Raw genomic sequence first — 21,490 nt, 5'->3', positions numbered from 1 at the left:
CGTCCACCCAGAATAAAACGGTGTAGAAGGTATAAAAAAACTAAAACATATTTGACAAATGTACAGAGGACGCATGAAGCCAGTAGTTAAAATATTAGCTGATAAAGGTGGAAGACGATTACAGACTGTGAAGCTTAAACAAACAGGCTTTGCAAAAAAAAACTGATAAAGACACAGAAGGAAAAAAACAAGTTCACCTTTACATCAGAATGTTTGCACAAGGTGCGGTTCCATTGTGCAATGCACACAGGCTGACCTAGCCGGTCAATCAGCCTGTGGGATAAACCATTATCGCTGTGTCCCCGAGCTGCTGCTGCTGGCTTTTGTTTGAACAAATATTATATCACTTGAGACCGGTCAAAGCTATGTATGTGTGTTGAACTTCTTCCACACTGTACGTAGCCAACCGTGCTAATTGGAAGTGCAGGGGAACGACAACCAACTTAACACAAAAATCAGTTTTAGCTATTACACAGTGCGTGACTGTACCGCCACGTCTACACAGGTGAGCCCAGCCGCCGTGTGGAACATTCCAGGGCGTGTATCGAGATATTTATAACTTCACTGCAGGTGACGTCAAGTTAATTTCCTTGCTCGTCTCCGCTGTGTGAGCTGCTCACACAGCGTCTCCTGGACAGAACACACCTCGTCAATGGTCATCAACATCTCACGATATTATTAAGATAAATAGTTTTGTTTAAATATATTCTCTGAGCCACAGTGAGAAACTATTCTGGGTGCATCCTCGGGTCATGGCGAGCGCAGCTCCGTCCGAGAACGTGGACCGAGAGTTGACCTGCTCCATCTGCCTGGACACGTTTGACTGCCCCTCGACGCTGAGCTGCGGCCACTCATTCTGCCTCCAGTGCCTGGAGGACGCCTGGAAGAAGGCAGACTCCTACTGCTGTCCGCAGTGCCGCAAGACCTTCCCTCGACGACCCCAGCTGACCAGGAACGTGACGATCGCCAACCTCATAGAGCAGCTGCGAGTGACTGAGACCATGGTTGCTGCTGCTGGTGGTGTTGTTGTTTTCTGTGACCACTGCCCAGAAGGCAAGACGCTTGCAGTGAAGACCTGCCTCAAGTGTGAAATGTCCTTCTGCAGGGAACACCTCGCGCCTCACCTGGAGAGAGCGAAGTTGAAGGACCACGTCCTGGTTTCACCAGATGTGAACCCTGAAGAACGCAAGTGCAAGAGGCACAAGCAGGAGCTCATATTCTACTGCAAGCAAGACGTGAGCCTCGTGTGCACAGTCTGCGCTTTCACTGGAGAACATCGAGGGCATGATGTCGACACGCTGGAGGACGAGCATAAGACACGGAAGGTGAGGCCCGCATGCCAACAGCGAAAACCACTGAGGTGCAGAAAAAAAACATGCAATGAGATTATTAGGCAGCTCGACATTTCCCCATGATAAACCACTTTGATGAGTTATCATTTGTGGCCAGGTCGCTTCTATAAAAAATTATTGATGCCTCGGTGGGCTTTGCCTGGTAGGATGGGAATGGCTTAGTTGTATGTTATTGGGTGATTTGTTTATCTTTCTTGTACTTTGCACTACTATCTGGTTTTTGTATAGTTTGTTGTTGTAACGTTCTTACCCACCACTACTGGATATTTGTGAAAAAGAGCTTTATAGCAGATTCTTCCAATATAAATACATATACTGATTCTGATACCTCTACATGAGCTGATAAAAATCTGTCACCTGGGTATAATAGAAACATATCATACAACAAACATCGCCGTGGGTTGATTCTCTGTCCACAGGTCCCTTGCCTATTAGACTTTTTCAGTCAGTCCAGGCTGAATTCCTCACCGCGCTTTTGGTGGGCAATTCAGAACTATCTGATGACTTCGTCTCTTGCAGGGTCGAGTCGCTGAGGAGATGCGGGCAGTGGAGGAGGACAGGAAGAAGGCGGAGGCGTCCGTGGGACAGATGAAGGCCACTCACAAGGACGTGCAGGTACCACGCTGGCCTCTGTGACCCTGTGACCTCCACCCTGAGTGGAGTCTGTGACTCTCCCCTTGAGGTTAACTCCTTAAATTCAAGTGAACTCTGTTAGGCTTGAGTCAGTGTGTTTATAACTGTGCAGGACATTGCATTATTATAGTTACGGGTGATTGAAACGTAATTTTTGTTAATGCAACGTTTTACACAAAAAGTGTATCTCCCGTGAGACTTCAAAGCACGTCGCAAGATAACTCGAATGATTTGCAATGGATTAGATCAAATTAAGCAGTATGGAGCAACGATTGTATTGAATTATAAATTAGACGTTAAACGAGTGAAGATGACGATAAAATACGACAGGAAATCGGCTGCTGAATGCTAGATTAAACACAAGAGATGCGGCTATAAAGAGAGTGCAATGGAATTCTGGAAAACACTTTTGCTCTCATGACACGCACCTACCTCTAAAGCAGCACAACTTAGAGCCATTCTTTGGTTCTTTCGGTTAAGTCACGTCTAAAGAAAAAATAATAAATTAAATAATAGCATATTACGACGTTTCGATTGCAACACAAGCAATCATCATCAGGCATAAAAGAAAAAGCAACAAAAATCTAACTAGAAAACTGTAGACAGACATACAAGCAGACAGACATCACAAGGACACACAGAGAGAGAACACATCGGCACAAAGAGAGAGGTCGTTTCTGTGACGGTCCCTTAAATAAAAAATATACCGCTGTCTGTTCTCTCTGCCTGGGTCCTCTCTTTGAAAATTTCACACTTAAATTCTAACTTAGCAATCTTTGAAATACGTAATCAACCGGGCTATGCGTTAATTGTGTGTTGACCAACTCTCTGTGTTGCATTACATTATATTTCGATATTTTACTAGGTTATTTAAATTTAGTGTGTCTTTCTCCTGATTTTCAAGCTTGCGTTGCCGTGCCGCGTCGTCATCTTACTTGCAGCATCACGTTGTCGTCCACTCATTGATATGCTAATTTTTTCTCTGTCCCCTCCCTCTCTCCGCCCCCGCCCCCCCTCTCTATATTTAAGGGACCGTCACAGAAACGACCTCTCTCTTTGTGTCGATGTGTTCTCTCTCTGTGTGTCCTTGTGATGTCTGTCTGCTTGTATGTCTGTCTATAGTTTTCTAGTTAGATTTTTGTTGCTATTTCTTTTATGCCTGATGATGATTGCTTGTGTTGCAATCGAAACGTCGTAATATGCTATTATTTAATTTATTATTTTTTCTTTAGACGTGACTTAACCGAAAGAACCAAAGAATAATTCCAGCAGTCACGAAAGCTCCAAAATTAAGATTGAACGTAGAGCCAATTATTATTTAAAACATTTTAACTTGAATATACACAAATCATGATGCATTAGTGATTAACTCTTTTGATGTAGTACATTTTAATGATTCAGATAATTACGTAATTGAATCTACTTTTGATATATCTTAAACGATATTGCTAGGAGCCTGTTTGCATGAGTTTGCTCATTCATTCGTTTCTCAATCCACTTGTCCTGGTGAAGGTCGCAGCGGCAGAATGTTGAGTAGGGCGATCCAGACCTCCCTTTCCCTGGTGACAGACTCTAGCATTTTCTGGGGAATTCCCAGGCATTCCCAGGCCAGCCGAGTGACATAGTCCCACCAGCGTGTCCTGGGTCACCCAAGAGTACTCAACCAGTGAAACATTCCCAGGAGAGTTCCAGGGGGAGTCTACCGGGGGGCATCCTTACCAGGTGCCCAAACCACCTCAACTGGCTCCTCTCGATCCGGAGGAGCAGCAGCCCCATTCTGAGGCTTTCCCAGATTACCGAACTCCTCACCGACGGAGAGAGGGCCCGGCAACCCTGCGGAGAAACCTCATTTTGGTCCCTTTTACCCGCGATCTCATCCTTTCGGTCATCACCCAAAGCTCATGGCAATTGGTGAGGGTGGGAACGTAGATTGACCTGTAAAGCAAGAGCTTTGTTCGTAAACTCATCTCCCGTTTCACTACCATGGAACGGTACAGTGCCTGCAACACTGCGGATGCCGCACCGATCCACCGTCTAATCTCCTGCTCCCACTTACCATCACTTGGGATAGAAACCCCGAGTTACTTTAACTTCTTCACAAAGGACAGCTTATCTCCTCTCACAGGGAGAGAACAATCCAACATCTCCCGGGAGTGAACCATGACTTCAGATTTGGAAGTGCTGATCCTCATCCTAGCCACTTCATACTCAGCATCAAACTGTTCCAGTGCACGCTGGAGATCACAAACTGACGAGGCAAAGAGGACAATGTCATCTGCTAAAAACAGCGATGCAACTTCCATGCCCCCGTGCTGAATACTCTCCATATCTCGACTGTTCATTGATATCCTGTCCATGAAAATCACAAAAAGGAGTAGAGACAAGTCGCACCCTTGGCAGAGTTTAACATCCACAGTGAATGACCTTGATTTAACACCAAGAATACGTACACAGCTCTCACTCTGGGAATAGAGGGACTGGATATCACACAAAAGCGGCACCAGTACATCATTCTCCCGCAACACCTCCCACAATATATTAGAGGTAACACAGTCATATGCTTTCTCCAATTCTACAAAGCAAAGGTAGACTGGAGCAGTATACCCCAATGACCCCTCAAATATCTGTGAGAAGGAAAAGAGCTGGTCCATTGTTCCACAACCCTGACGGAATCCGCATTGTTCCTCCTGAATCTGATGATCAACCAACCAGCAAGAAACTCTTCTCCAGCACTCCAACACTGGCTTTACCTGGGACGCTGAGGAGTGTGATCCCTCTGTAGTTGGAGCAAACCCTCTAGTTCCCTTCCTTTAAAATGGGCACCACGACTCCAGTTTCCCAATCCAGAGGTACTGTACCGACCTTCCATGCAACATTGAAAAGGCACTCCTACACTGTCCAGCGCTTAAAACTCTGGGTTAACCTCTTACACTCTAGTAGCTTTGCTGCTATGAAGGCCCTCGACCGCCAGAGTGACTTCAGCAGCCGTGATGGTATACCTTGTCTGGGTCAGGTTCTCTGATTTTAGTATGTTTTAACCATTCATGAAGGGATGACTTTTTTGGACCATTATTTGTCTGGAACCTCTGCCCATACCTGTTAACAAAGGCAGATCCTACCAGGAGTACAAGACTCCAGGCGACATAGCACTGAGGGTCACTGGAACACACAAACCCCACCACCACGATAATGTTCCGAGTATCCAAAGTATCCAATGTCATGCAAATCCTTCTGTAAAAGAGGGCATCAATTCACACATCTCCATGTTGTGGAGAATATTAGTAATACAACCAAAAAAGCAGATAATTGGTCTCCATCAAATATCAGAGCTAGGAGTGATTTGAAACAATGGAGGGATGGGAGCGAGCCCAGCCTATGCTTAGAGGAATGGACATTCCAATACCGTGAGGTAGTTTTAATAACAGATCATTTTAGTAAGTTATTAGTCGTTAATTTTCTCCATATTTGTGCATAAAATATCTCAGTTGTATTGAAATATATTTTTAGTATGTTTTGGGTGGGTACATTTGTTTTAGGAATGCATTTTAGGTAATATAATGAGACCGTATGGAAAATTGTTTCGATTTACAATTTCATGTTTCACTTTATGATGTGTTTATTTCCGCAGAGGAATACAATTTTGCTTTTTATCTTACTAACCATATTATAGATGTGAACGTCCTAGATTCTTAAACAGTTATCGACCTGTTCACTGAGATGTGAGTGCAGAGACATAATGTGGAGGAAAGGCAAACTAGGTTTTGAGTAGTCAGAAAAAATGTGACTTTGGTATGTATAGCATTGAATATGAAATAATAGCATCCATCGTACACCCTTGCAGGATTGCATGGTCCAGACCAAGGCTCGCATCTCAGGCAAGTTCACCCGCATGAGGATGATGCTGGATGAGGACGAGAGGGCAACTTTGGATCGCGTGGACGTGAAGGGGCTCGAGTTGCTGTCCCAGATCGAGGAGAACATCGCTCATTACGAGCACGAGATCAACGAACTGCAGGCAGCAGCCACGCGCCTGCGCGCTCTGCAGGAGGAGAGGGACTCGCTCACGTTCCTGCAGGTAGAGTGAGTAGGCATCACCCCACCTGGCCACCATTGACCACTGTTGCCTCCACAGTGGCGATGTTTACACACAAAACCAGGTACTCCTTTCAGGCTGAGTCGACCTTGGGGAGGCCTAGGACCCATTCAGATTATCGTCACTGGTGTTGGTCGTGAGCAGGAATCGAACTCGTATCGCCGGGTTGGTAACGCAGTGCGCTTACCAGTGCACTACCACTCCCCCCACACTAACTTGTACACGCACGCACATACGAGCGCAGGTGCACACATGCACAAACACTCACTGCCAGCACGAGGCTGACTCATTACATCTCGCGAAGGATCGCTCCACTGAAAAAACATTGTTCCGTGATTAAGTTCGCGTTTTACGTCGAAAACTGCCCGTACATTTAGAAAGGCGGCACATGCAAGGTATCACAAAGAACATAATAACGCAACTTGCATTGTCAATACAATCTATCGGCCATATATTTTATTGAAACAAGTCCACCAACGCGAATATGTATGTTCTAGTAAATATAACTTACTACTGAATTTCCAAATAATGAATAAACGATTAACATTTTGACTTTAAACTTTCGTGACTGCAGGAATTCATATTCTGTGGTTCTGTCGGTAAAGTCACGTAGATATAAAAATAAAGTGTTTTGTTTATTATTATTTTATTTTTATTCTTTATATTTTCATTAACTTTATTTTTATTATTATATTTCTTTCTACGAAACTATTAACACACAAATCCTTCGAGTTAATAAACGGTTGGTAATTTATACAGACGTTGGCACTACAACATCTAACCACATGGTCCTGTAATATACAGATTTAAGTTACTTACCGCTAGATTTAGTTAATTCATGTATCCAAATGTCGATCAACCAAGAGTAATGCTGAAAAGAGAAGAGCTTTTAACATCACGAAAGCCACAGGCATTTATTATTTGATCAGTCTCGGAAAGTTTAAACCAATCCGAAGATTGTCTGCTTCAACAAGTGTTCACCCTGGATAGAAGTTTTTTTTTTGGATTAGATCGCTTAAATATAAAGGTGTCGTTAAACCCGCCACCACCCGATACAACAATTAGATTTGTCACGTAAATATAAAATGCCAATAAGTTACTTGTTCAGCACACCATTGTGTTGGAGAATAAACAAATAACATTTACAATTGGAGTACAACCTTTTCCAGTAATTACAACCAGCCTCATCAGGTGACCGTCAGAATTGTGGATAAATTCTCCTGTTTTGGTCTTAGAGGAATAAATGTGATGTCATCACCCTGAGCCAATCAGGTGCGAAGCCCAGAGTGGGAAAGGTGAGTTAATGTATGCATATAAATGACAATGGATCTCGATTATTAGTTGGGTTATTCATAGTTAATCAATATGTAGGTACGTTACGTATGTACATTACCGACTTTTGGGCCCAAAATTGTATCAAAAGTGGGCTTCTCTGAGGTTTTTGGGCCCAAAAAATTTCCCCAAACTTCTAAACTTCTGACAAAGGTAACACGATGCAATGGAAATTATTTCCAATCACTGCCACTCAATGTCGAGTGACACGTACGCCTATTGCCCGTGGCAACGGTTTGAGAGGCCACACCTTGCTGATGAGAACCATCGAATCCAAACGAGTCCACGGCTTTGTCTTGATTACAACCAACAACACTAGGATAAGCAAATGGTTGAGTGCAGCTCAGCTCATCGCCTCTACCAATCACCGTGTGGTTAATGTGGCTGGAGGTAAACTGATTCGCGCCCCCTGTGTCTGACTCCTGCAGGTTCACCTGAAGGAGACAAACCGGTATGGACTCAGGAACTTGCACAGATTAACACACGGGGTGACACCTTGTGTGGGACATGGGCTGCATGACGATGATGATGAGTGTAATGATGCTGTGTAACACGATCTGTGATGCTGTGTTACTTTGTGTGTGATGATGCTTTGTAAGACACTGGCTGTGTGTGATGATGCTGCACGTGATGATGCGATGTGTGATGATTGTGAGCGATGAAGCTGTGTGTGATGATGATGCTGTGAGTGGTGATGCGGTGTGTGATGATGCAGTGTAAGACAGGGGCTATGTGTGATAGTGCTGTGAGTGGTGATGCTGTGTGTTGATGCAGTGTAAGACACGGGCTGTGTGAGTCACTGCTGGTTCTGGTGTCATAGGAGAGACGCTAAGAAGGAAGCTCCACACTCATCTCTCAGCAAAAAAGACATCGCCGTGATCAGCGCCCTGCAGGGAGCTGGGGTCAACCTGCTGGCATTCATGTGTGAGTTCCACGGACTCTTACCACCTGTGCGTGTGTGTTATTGCGCGTGTAATTGTGCTTGTACAAGTATGTTGTGGAGCGGTAGTGCAGTGGTTAGCACACTGCGCAATGAACCTGGTGTCCTGGGTGTGATTCCTGCTCAAGGACAATACCAGTGATGGATCATCTGAACCTGTCCTGGGCCTCCCCGAGGTCGACGCAGCCTCAAATGAGTACCTGGTATTGTGTGTAAACATCACCTCTGGGTAGACAAAGGCGGCCTGACGTGGTGCTGACCCCCTCGTGTGCCATGCGGGCCTTCATAGGTTCTTACTAACAGCACTTGCCCCAAACGTCTGAGGATATACGGGGGTATCTTTGTCTTTGTAAAAGTGCACAGATCTACATTGAACTTCTTTTACACCAACCATGCTAATCGGAGGTGTCTGGGTGTATGTGTAACGGGTTCCGGAGACACTTGTAGAGGTAACTCCTTTATTACAATACAACACTCCAACAGTCCTGATACTCTGTTACAGCCTAGGTACACAGCCTAAGTACACAGATACTCTACTCTGGCTACGCTCTGGAACTCGCCCTCACAAGGTCGCCAAGTCGGGAGTTCCAGAGTCCCACCACTGGCTCTCACAACATCCCAGGGTCTTCAGATGGCTGGTCGTGGGTCTTGGGTCTTGAGTTACAACTGGCCCCGATCGTCTAGGGAGCTCCCCTTTTTATGCCTAGCCCAACGAGGGGTGGGGCCGTGTGCGCCCCCAGATATCTCACAGAGCACACACAGCCCCCCCCCCCCCCCCCCCCCGTTGGCGGCGCAAAAAGAATTAAGCGCCTGGGAACCCAACGCCTGACGCCAAGAGGCTTAAGCGTCTGACCCGCCTGAGAACCCACGCCAGGCGCCAAGGGGATTAAGCGCCTGGCCCTCCCAGGGACCCAGAGCCCCCAGCAGCCCCTCCCTTCTTATGTCACTACATTACCCCCCTCTATGTAGCCTCCAGCCGTCCCAGCTGTCAATAATTAGAAAGTTTAAATTAACGAAAGGGAGAGAGAGAAAAAAAAATATGCGAGCCTCAACAGGAAAAGAAAAGAGAACAAGAAAGCAACCATAAATACCATAACCAACCTGTACAACTCTACACTATATACAAGCATCAATCAACAAAAAGGTGAAGCAATGACACGTGAACAAACGACCCATGGCACACCTAGCCCTCCTCGGGATCCGCATAGAAAACGGGGAATTAACAACAACAAAAATACAGATTCTGACGCGTTGGATGCACAACCACCGCATGGATCGCAGGGTTCCACACCACCCTGCCAGCCTCCCATCCGTCAGGTGGAGAGAAGGCGAAGACCAACATGTCGAGCATCCCTCTACACACACTAATCTGGACGTCTGTCTACGTCCCGGGTCGAGAAGTCGTACTTCAGGGCCGACCCGTGTACTGGGCAAAGAAGTCGCACTTCAGGGTTGCTCCAGTATCTACATTTTAAAATATACATATAAAATTTACATGACACAAACAAAATAAATCTGCCTGCTCCTGCCCAGAAATGGTGGCCGCACGTGCGAACCGCATCTCCAAAAGGCATCCCGTGCTTGCGTCCCAGCAGCCCTCAATGAGGACCACTACTGACATTACATGTCAACCGTTAGCACCCCCCGCCTTTCCAACGTGGCGTCTCCATCCTAAAACCGCGCACGTCGGCCATATCGGGGGGCTTCAATCCCGTCTCTCTCCAAGACTCGCATCGCAGCATATAGCTGTACCGACCGAGCTGAGATCCAATCTCTCTCCAAGACTCGCATCGCAGCATATAGCTGTACCGACCGAGCTGAGACCCAATCCCTCTCCAAGACTCGCATCGCAGCATATAGCTGTACCGACCGAGCTGAGACCCAATCTCTCTCCAAGACTCGCATCGCAGCATATAGCTGTACCGACCGAGCTGAGACGACCCATCGTTCACTCCCTGCACAACATGCACCATAACAACTGAGGGAAACAGTCCCAACGTAACGGGACAACTACACCTGAACACCAAGAATCTCCAGCCCACTGTTTCAACGCGCCTCGGAGTGTTTCAATCTCCGGGCCATCAGGGCAAGCCTACTGCTCCAGACACACCACGGAGGGTCTCAACCTCCGGGCAGTCAGGTCAAGCCGTCAGCGATTCCATGACGGGACCACACTCTCCGAGCCATGTGAGCGCACAGCCCACTAGGCTAGACATGCCATGGAGTGTCTCTATCTCCGGGCTGTCAGGTCAAGCCGTCAGCCATAGCATGACGGGACCACAACTCTCGTGTTAGACACGCAACACCCGCTGGCCCATCCTGGTCAGGATCTGCACCCCAAGATATTTGAGAGCCAGCCTGACAATTCCAAATCCTTGGCAGCATGTCATCATCTAAAGATAAATGCCCCATACAGTCTATACATCGTTAACAATGACAGCACAAGCTATACATTAACAATCATGAACAAAGCTCAATACAAACCATACATTGTTAACAATCACAAGCAAAGTTTCGCACACACATTGACAACACACACGAGCGAAGCTCCACACAGTTTACCCAACAACAGTCACGACTCCCCGACGACAACGAAGAGAATGTCAACAAAAAAATTCATTAATCCGGAGCGCGTAAGTGTACAAAATGTCAGGGGCCTGGTCTTCCGACCTCCAACCTTTGGCCAGAGCAGCAAAGGCGGCGACCAGCGTGTCGGTCGATGTGCCGACCCCGGCGCCGGTTACAGTAAGAATGGCGCCCTCACTGTCCGGTCGCAGCGCTGATGATGGGGTATGCTAGGTTGAAGCCAGCTGTCGTCCGGCAGTGAAGGTCGCAGCGCTGATGACGCGGCGTTGCTAGGTTGCAAACAGCTGTCACCCGGCGGTGAGGGACGCAGCGCTGATGACGCGGCGTCGTCGGGTTGGCCCACGCTGGGCCCGGAAGTGACGTCGCTCCCAGCGGTCATTGCTCCCCCGGCAGAAGTGACGACACACCCGGATGTATTTGCGGCGGGAACGGCTGCCATCTTTGTGTGGGAGCCGGCGGAATGGCGCGGCCGCTGTGCCGCCTGTCTCCCTCCTGTCTCTGCCTGTGAGCGACGCATGTCGTCCAGGATGGAGGCGGTGGCGTGGAGCAGCTCAGTGAGGCGAAGCAGCGCCTCCTCTATCGCTGCTCCCGACGCTGGAGAGGGGACGGTCGGCGGAGCAGACAGCTGTTCAGCCGGCGGTGCAGCGTCGCTGTCGGCCGGCGTTGGCCGCCCCATCGCTGCTTGTTCCTCAACATCGCCGTCAGGACTGAAGGTACGTAGCTTACTTCTTGTCTCCATTGCCACTTCTGACGCCAAATGTAACGGGTTCCGGAGACACTTGTAGAGGTAACTCCTTTATTACAATACAACACTCCAACAGTCCTGATACTCTGTTACAGCCTAGGTACACAGCCTAGGTACACAGCCTAGATACTCTACTCTGGCTATGCTCTGGAACTCGGGAGTTCCAGAGTCCCACCACTGGCTCTCACAACATCCCAGGGTCTTCGGATGGCTGGTCGTGGGTCTTGGGTCTTGAGTTACAACTGGCCCCAATCGTCTAGGGAGCTCCCCTTTTTATGCCTAGCCCAACGAGGGGTGGGGCCATGTGCGCCCCCAGATATCCCACAGAGCACACACAGCCCCCCCTCGTTGGCGGCGCAAAAAGGATTAAGCGCCTGGGAACCCAACGCCTGACGCCAAGAGGCTTAAGCGTCTGACCCACCTGAGAACCCACGCCTGGCGCCAAGGGGATTAAGCGCCTGGCCCTCCCAGGGACCCAGAGCCCCCAGCAGCCCCTCCCTTCTTATGTCACTACATTACCCCCCTCTATGTAGCCTCCAGCCGTCCCAGCTGTCAATAATTAGAAAGTTTAAATTAACGAAAGGGAGAGAGAGAAAAAAAATATGCGAGCCTCAACAGGAAAAGAAAAGAGAACAAGAAAGCAACCATAAATACCATAACCAACCTGTACAACTCTACACTATATACAAGCATCAATCAACAAAAATGTGAAGCAATGACACGTGAACAAACGACCCATGGCACACCTAGCCCTCCTCGGGATCCGCATAGAAAACGGGGAATTAACAACAACAAAAATACAGATTCTGACGCGTTGGATGCACAACCACCGCATGGATCGCAGGGTTCCACACCACCCTGCCAGCCTCCCATCCGTCAGGTGGAGAGAAGGCGAAGACCAACATGTCGAGCATCCCTCTACACACACTAATCTGGACGTCTGTCTACGTCCCGGGTCGAGAAGTCGTACTTCAGGGCCGACCCGTGTACTGGGCAAAGAAGTCGCACTTCAGGGTTGCTCCAGTATCTACATTTTAAAATATACATATAAAATTTACATGACACAAACAAAATAAATCTGCCTGCTCCTGCCCAGAAATGGTGGCCGCACGTGCGAACCGCATCTCCAAAAGGCATCCCGTGCTTGCGTCCCAGCAGCCCTCAATGAGGACCACTACTGACATTACATGTCAACCGTTAGCACCCCCCGCCTTTCCAACGTGGCGTCTCCATCCTAAAACCGCGCACGTCGGCCATATCTGGGGGCTTCAATCCCGTCTCTCTCCAAGACTCGCATCGCAGCATATAGCTGTACCGACCGAGCTGAGATCCAATCTCTCTCCAAGACTCGCATCGCAGCATATAGCTGTACCGACCGAGCTGAGACCCAATCTCTCTCCAAGACTCGCATCGCAGCATATAGCTGTACCGACCGAGCTGAGACCCAATCTCTCTCCAAGACTCGCAGCGCAGCATATAGCTGTACCGACCGAGCTGAGACCCAATCTCTCTCCAAGACTCGCATCGCAGCATATAGCTGTACCGACCGAGCTGAGACCCAATCTCTCTCCAAGACTCGCATCGCAGCATATAGCTGTACCGACCGAGCTGAGACGACCCATCGTTCACTGCCTGCACAACATGCACCCTAACAACTGAGGGAAACAGTCCCAACGTAACGGGACAACTACACCTGAACACCAAGAATCTCCAGCCCACTGTTTCAACGCGCCTCGGAGTGTTTCAATCTCCGGGCCATCAGGGCAAGCCTACTGCTCCAGACACACCACGGAGGGTCTCAACCTCCGGGCCGTCAGGTCAAGCCGTCAGCGATTCCATGACGGGACCACACTCTCCGAGCCATGTGAGCGCACAGCCCACTAGGCTAGACATGCCACGGAGTGTTTCAATCTCCGGGCTGTCAGGTCAAGCCGTCAGCCATAGCATGACGGGACCACACACTCTCCGAGCCATGTGAGCACACAGCCCACTAGGCTAGACATGCCATGGAGTGTCTCTATCTCCGGGCTGTCAGGTCAAGCCGTCAGCCATAGCATGACGGGACCACACCCTCCGAGCCATGTGAGCACACAGCCCACTAGGCTAGACATGCCACGGAGTGTCTCTATCTCCGGGCTGTCGGGTCAAGCCGTCAGCCATAGCATGACGGGACCACAACTCTCGTGTTAGACACGCAACACCCGCTGGCCCATCCTGGTCAGGATCTGCACCCCAAGATATTTGAGAGCCAGCCTGACAATTCCAAATCCTTGGCAGCATGTCATCATCTAAAGATAAATGCCCCATACAGTCTATACATCGTTAACAATGACAGCACAAGCTATACATTAACAATCATGAACAAAGCTCAATACAAACCATACATTGTTAACAATCACAAGCAAAGTTTCGCACACACATTGACAACACTCACGAGCGAAGCTCCACACAGTTTACCCAACAACAGTCACGACTCCCCGACGACAACGAAGAGAATGTCAACAAAAAAATCATTAATCCGGAGCGCGTAAGTGTACGAAATGTCAGGGGCCTGGTCTTCCAACCTCCAACCTTTGGCCAGAGCAGCAAAGGCGGCGACCAGCGTGTTGGTCGATGTGCCGACCCCGGCGCTGGTTACAGTAAGAATGGCGCCCTCACTGTCCGGTCGCAGCGCTGATGATGCGGTATGCTAGGTTGAAGCCAGCTGTTGTCCGGCAGTGAAGGTCGCAGCGCTGATGACGCGGCGTTGCTAGGTTGCAAACAGCTGTCACCCGGCGGTGAGGGACGCAGCGCTGATGACGCGGCGTCGTCGGGTTGGCCCACGCTGGGCCCGGAAGTGACGTCGCTCCCAGCGGTCATTGCTCCCCCGGCAGAAGTGACGACACACCCGGATGTATTTGCGGCGGGAACGGCTGCCATCTTTGTGTGGGAGCCGGCGGAATGGCGCGGCCGCTGTGCCGCCTGTCTCCCTCCTGTCTCTGCCTATGAGCGACGCATGTCGTCCAGGATGGAGGCGGTGGCGTGGAGCAGCTCAGTGAGGCGAAGCAGCGCCTCCTCCATCGCTGCTCCCGACGCTGGAGAGGGGACGGTCGGCGGTGCAGACAGCTGTTCAGCCGGCGGTGCAGTGTCGCTGTCGGCCGGCGTTGGCCGCCCCATCGCTGCTTGTTCCTCAACATCGCCGTCAGGACTGAAGGTACGTAGCTTACTTCTTGTCTCCATTGCCACTTCTGACGCCAAATGTAACGGGTTCCGGAGACACTTGTAGAGGTAACTCCTTTATTACAATACAACACTCCAACAGTCCTGATACTCTGTTACAGCCTAGGTACACAGCCTAGGTACACAGCCTAGATACTCTACTCTGGCTATGCTCTGGAACTCGGGAGTTCCAGAGTCCCACCACTGGCTCTCACAACATCCCAGGGTCTTCGGATGGCTGGTCGTGGGTCTTGGGTCTTGAGTTACAACTGGCCCCAATCGTCTAGGGAGCTCCCCTTTTTATGCCTAGCCCAACGAGGGGTGGGGCCGTGTGCGCCCCCAGATATCCCACAGAGCACACACAGCCCCCCCTCGTTGGCGGCGCAAAAAGGATTAAGCGCCTGGGAACCCAACGCCTGACGCCAAGAGGCTTAAGCGTCTGACCCGCCTGAGAACCCACGCCTGGCGCCAAGGGGATTAAGCGCCTGGCCCTCCCAGGGACCCAGAGCCCCCAGCAGCCCCTCCCTTCTTATGTCACTACATATGGATGAGCGAGAGTGAGTACGGATATCCAGTGAAGATTGGATGTACTGTGCACTGAGCTACAAACATCATCACCAACAGGCTATTCATGGCTAACATCAGTGGTGAGTGGATTTAGAACCAATTTTGGATCCCTCCTAGGTCCACTCAGCCTTAATGAGTACCTAGTACGTCTTGTAAAGTTCACCATTGCAGACACAAAGGCTGCCTGTAGGATTTGTACGGTTCAATGATAAAGACTATAGATTTTAGAACAAGGAATCTTATCATTGATTGTTAATACCCAAATATCACACATCCACACTAAGACTTAGGCTTCATGTTAACAGTTTGATGCACAGAGAGTCAAACTAAGGCACCTTTACAAGTATTCTTAGGTTTTTTCGGTAAAGTCACGTAGGTTAAACATTAAAATTAATAAAAGTAAAATAAAATAAAAAATCACGACGTTTCAGAGGTAGCTCCTGCAATCTCTCATTTACTTGATACAGCTGTCGTGGCTGTGACGGTTCCACCTGAAGACGGAAACTTGTGTTGCCTCCGAAACGTCGTGATTTTTTATCAAGTAAATGAGAGATTTCAGGAGCTACCACTCCGTTTATATAATGGTTGGAACCATTATATAAACGGAGTGGTAGCTCCTGCAATCTCTCATTTACTTGATACAGCTGTCGTGGCTGTGACGGTTCCACCTGAAGACGGAAGCTTGTGTTGCCTCCGAAACGTCGTGATTTTTTATTTTATTTTACTATTATTAATTTTAATGTTTTACCTACGTGACTTTACCGAAAAAAACTAAGAATATGAAACCCTGCAGTCACGAAAGCTTCAAATCTACCTTTACAAGTCTTAGCTTCCCCAGTTAATGGCTGAGCCTCACAGAGCCAGACTAAGGCATAACCTTGGTTAATATTGCCTATCACCGCACTGCACGTGCAAAGATAAACATTACGACTGTAATGTATTCATTGGATAATAATATATAGCACACACGAGTGTATATTACACGCATGTATTATCCAGTGAGGATGCTGTTGGCCAAAACAACCATTGTAGCAGATGAATATATGACAATAAGTCTTCCCTGTAATGGATATCATCATCAGACTCGAGAAAGACCACATCACCATTGTGATGCGTAGGGTTCATTGTTAATGCTGTAGGCTCATAACCAAACTAAGGCAGCCTACAGATTCGGATTATTAATTCATAATGCTTGAAGCTGCTTTATCCCTTGTAACGCACAGTAAAGATCATTGGGGTACAAGGTTAATACCCGAGGCTCACAGAGCCAGACTGGGCTATCACTGTGCTGGCCATTTGTATCACTGTGTATATGTAGTGTTGTAAAGGACGGACTTCTAAACTTCTTTATGACACACACTGTTTATTGTCTTAATACACAGTCCCTATCACACAAAGGGGTATACGGTCCCCTCACCCGTTACCCTGAGGAGGTACAGCCTCCGGACCTTGTACAGCTCCACACTCACGCTTACCTCCTATTCTAAGGAGGTACAGCCTCCGGACCTTGCTGTCTATCTAATCTCCCTGCTATCCCAGCGTCCTCTGGCTGGACCTAGGGGAGGCACACTGACCCACCGCTGGCCCGCGGGTCCCCAACCTCTGGTCGCTCAGGGCCTTCGCCCTCACAAGGGCGGGAAGGCTGGGAGACAGGGTCCTAGCTATCTAGGACCTAATCTCTCCCCGACCACTGGTTACACTGAGCCCTAGCCCTGATAAGGGCTGTCGGGCTTGGTCCAGGGTCCTAGATGTCTTCGGCCAACTTGGGTCTTCGTGTAGCAGAACTGGCCCAGAGCTTCTCAGCGCTCTGGCTTTTATACCATTTCGTGGCCGGGTTGTCAAATCCCCGGCCACCTTGTGGAACCTGCCGATTGGTCTTTCCCAATCTGGCGTTTGGATCCCACCTTACTCTATTTGACCCTGACCGTTCTAACGAGCGGGAAAACCCTGTTAATGATCTGCTCTCTCACAGCTTGCGAACAGCGAGTAGTTATCACCACTACACATACATACACATACATTACGATAGCCCTTGTATTACAATACCTCTACATTAATATACAGCACACACACGAGTGCAAAGGAGTTTCACATGAGCTCTATTGACACTACTCTTTTGTATTGTTGAATGAGGATGCTGTTGCTATGCTGTCTCTGTGAGTATTTTACACAGAGACGCTATGGCTGAGATTCTGAGGATTCATAATTAGTACTTGAGGCAGCGTGATACAGATTTAGATACAGTTAGGATTCTTATGGTTCAGTGTTAATGTGTAAAGCTCTCAGAATCAAAGACACCTTGAGAATTATTTGTGAATATTCAGAGGTTTATCAGACAGCCAGCCAGCCAAGGGCTTCACCCTGGTTGACAGTGTAAATCACTACATAGTGACGACACTACACTATCACACACACGAGTGTACATCACTACACTATCACACACACACGAGTGTACATCACTACACTATCACACACACACACACGAGTGTATATCACTACACTATCACACACACGAGTGTACATCACTACACGATCACACACACACACGAGTGTACATCACTACACTATCACACACACACACACGAGTGTACATCACTACACTATCACACACACACACACACGAGTGTACATCACTACACTATCAAACACACACAGAGTGTACATCACTACACTATCTCACACACACACAGTGTACATCACTACACTATCACACACACACAGTGTACATCACTACACTATCACACACACACACACGAGTGTACATGATTACACTATCACACACACGAGTGGACATCACTACACTATCACACACACACGAGTTTACATCACTACACTATCACACACACGAGTGGACATCACTACACTATCACACACACGAGTGTACATAACTACACTATCACACACACACACGAGTGTACATCACTACACTATCACACACACGAGTGTACATCACTACACTATCACACACAAGTGTACATAACTACACTATCACACACACACACGAGTGTACATCACTACACTATCACACACACGAGTGTACATCACTACACTATCACACACACAGAGTGTACATCACTACACTATCTCACACACGAGTGTACATCACTACACTATCACACACACGAGTGTACATCACTACACTATCACACACACACACACACCAGTGTACATCACTACACTATCACACACACACATGAGTGTACATCACTACACTATCACACCCACCACGTGTGCTGTGTCGGCCTTCACAGGTGCTCACCAACACCACTTGCCCCTACAGCCTGTGAAAGGTGACACACGGGAGATGTTTGTGTTTGTTGTACACACACAGAGACGCTGCGGCGGTGTTGATATCCACGCTGCCGCTGCTGTGATCCACTGCCTCCCACGGGCACTACCGCACAGTGGGGCTGAACGATGAATCGATTCCAAATCGTAGTCGCAATTTGAGACAATGCGATTTGCAAATCGCAAAGGCTGCGATTTTTTGCGATTTGAAAAGTCCTATTTGCTTTCTTATTGGAATTGTTTTATTTTTTATTATTAGAACTTTATTGATTTAACTTAACAATTAATTCTAGATTTGAAGCTTTCGTGACTGCAAGGATTCATACTCTTAGGTTGTTTCGGTAAAGTCACGTAGGGAAAAATAAATAAATAATACAAAATGAAAATAACTCAATTAAATCACGACGTTTCGGAGGCAACACAAGTCTCCGTCTTCAGGTGGGACCGTCACAGCTAAATTTGCTGTATCACTTTATATTATTATATTACTATTATTTTATTTTATTATTATTAGTTAATTTTATTATTATTTGTATCATTTTTAGTTAATACTATGTTATTTTATTATTATTTTGTTAGTATTATTTTATTATTAAAAATATCTTATTAGTATTTTATTATTACGTTATCCATATTAATTTATTGTTATTTTATTTTAATATTATTGTTGTATTATAATTTTTTATTTTACTACTATTATTTTATTATTATTTTGGCGCTATTATTATTTTAATAGTATTTTATTTTATTATTATTACTATTTTATTATTATTTTATTATTATTATTTTATATTATTATTTTACCTACGTGACTTTACCGAAAAAACGTAACAATTGCTCTATGTTTGATCGTTCTATTTCAATTAAAACATTTTAACAAATACATGTTGGAAGCAATTAATATATTTCAAGTTTTCAGCCTTGCATTAGAATATATAGAGCAGTTCACATTTTGATGGTATCATCACATGTTTTACATCTATTACACAGTGAATATTGAACTGAAGCTCGACTTTTAAAAATGTAGATGGCGGGGCAGACAAACGCACCGCTGTACTGTACTTCTATGCTCTCGCCAGCCGCGCCGCCTGCCTTCACCAACGCGCGGTGACCGGCGTGGTGAAGTATGGTCAAATATCCCCTGCGACCCGCACTGTGTATGGAGGCCCTCATCCAGCAGTGGATTGACAAAGCTGCTGTTACATGTCATCACACCGATAGCTACGCATTACAACGTTGTATAACAATGCTCATTATGAATTGCTCTATTGTAGTGTACGTGCGTGTTAGTGCACGAGTGCTGTTGTTATAGTGGTGCTGTTGTTACACGGCGACTGTGATTATCGTTACTGCAGATGGACTCTCACCGACTCTGGACCCAATCTCGGCCAACAACAACCTCCAGATTTCCTCGGACCTCAGGACGGTGACGTGGACCGCTGTCTCCCAGGGTCACCCCTATCACCCACACCGCTTTAATAAATTGCCACAAGCCCTGTGCTCCGAGAGCTTCTCGTCGGGTCAGCACTACTGGGAGGTGGACGTGGGGGGTGCGGCGGGGAGCTGTGAGGTTGGAGTCGCGTACGGGACGATGGCACGGAAAGGGGGTGGTAAACAGTACTGGCTGGGACACAACGACTCATCCTGGGTTTTATGTAAATATACCAACAGCTGCTTCGTGCTTCATGGTGGTGTACGGACCTCAGTGCCGGTGAGGGATCCTCCCCGGAGAGTCGGGTGTCACCTGCACTGGGAGGCGGGGCTGCTGTCGTTTTACCGCGCCGACTCCATGGAGCTGCTGCACTCCGTCCACCACTCGTTTAGTCAACCGCTCTACCCCGCATTGAGTGTGTGGGGTGGTGATGGTGACTCAGTGAGGATTCTGGATCTGAGTCGTGCGTCTTGAGAGCACGGAGTGTGAGCAGCGCAGAGAAACGGGCACAACGCACAGACTTACGCACACAAAGACACAGATCCCCCGTGTAGCCTTCACAGGCTGTTGGGGCAAGTGCTGTCAGCGAGCACCTATGGGGCCATCCATGAATGACGTCACGCACCTGGGGGGAGGGTTCGACATTTGTGACGATGGGGGGGGGGGGGGGGTTTGAGAAATATGATGTCACGTCAAAATGAGTAACTTTAAATAAATATAGACTACACGTTCTACTTAATTAAATAGACTTTTTAATACATGTTTTCTCCTACAACATCAGAGTGCAGCACCACATTAAATATGCACTACAATGACAATAGTTTAAAGCTATTTGAGGCATGTTTTATTTTCTTGGGGGGGGGGGGCAGAGCTTTGTGACGTCATATTTGAGAGGTGGTCTGACTTTTGTGACGCCGTGTGACGAAGTGGGGGGGGGGGGGGGGTCAAAAATCGTCCAAAATCGCGTGACGTCATTTATGGACAGCCCCTATGAAGCCCGGCACAGCACACTAGGGGGTGGGTGGCCAACACCACGCCCGGCCGCCTTTGTCTCCTCAGTGGTGACGTTTACACACCGTACCAGGAACTCTTTTTTCAGGGGAGGCCCATGACCGGTTCACCAACACCAGTGACGTTTATCGGAATCGGTCCATGCTCTCCCCTAGGTCGACTGAGCCTCAAATGAGTACCTGCTGCGATGTGCAAACATCGCCACTGGGGAGACAAAGGCGGGTCGGGCGTGGTGCTGGTCACCGACCCCCTCGTGTGCTACAGTGCCGGCTTTCATAGGTGCTACTAGCAAACAGCACTTGCCCCTACAGTC

The 21,490-nt window shown here is 47.9% G+C and overlaps 1 protein-coding gene across 1 annotated transcript; it reads left to right on the top strand.

Annotated features, from left to right (window-relative positions):
* Positions 1-499: 499 nt before the first annotated feature.
* On the top strand, positions 500-20,762 carry LOC133359549 (E3 ubiquitin-protein ligase TRIM11-like). The gene is made up of 6 exons (XM_061577988.1): positions 500-1,325; positions 1,872-1,967; positions 5,827-6,060; positions 7,839-7,861; positions 8,231-8,334; positions 20,090-20,762. Exons 1-6 carry the CDS (start codon positions 753-755, stop codon positions 20,638-20,640), a joined length of 1,581 nt encoding a protein of 526 aa, XP_061433972.1. The 5' UTR covers positions 500-752; the 3' UTR covers positions 20,641-20,762.
* The last annotated feature ends 728 nt before the right edge of the window (positions 20,763-21,490 follow it).

The sequence above is a fragment of the Lethenteron reissneri genome, chromosome 65 (genome assembly GCF_015708825.2).
Source record: "Lethenteron reissneri isolate LAM-NWPU_2019-01 chromosome 65, ASM1570882v1, whole genome shotgun sequence".
In the NCBI taxonomy this organism is placed as follows: domain Eukaryota; kingdom Metazoa; phylum Chordata; class Hyperoartia; order Petromyzontiformes; family Petromyzontidae; genus Lethenteron; species Lethenteron reissneri.
The sequence above is the reverse complement of the archived record's forward strand: the minus strand, read 5'-3'. Positions and strand labels throughout refer to the sequence as shown.

Excerpts from the sequence above, each read along its gene's own strand:
- LOC133359549 (XM_061577988.1), top strand. The coding sequence starts at position 753 with ATGGCGAGCGCAGCTCCGTCCGAGAACGTGGACCGAGAGTTGACCTGC. Across the intron at positions 1,326-1,871 it reads ACGAGCATAAGACACGGAAG|GGTCGAGTCGCTGAGGAGAT; the intron begins GTGAGGCCCGCA and ends CGTCTCTTGCAG. Across the intron at positions 1,968-5,826 it reads CCACTCACAAGGACGTGCAG|GATTGCATGGTCCAGACCAA; the intron begins GTACCACGCTGG and ends ACACCCTTGCAG.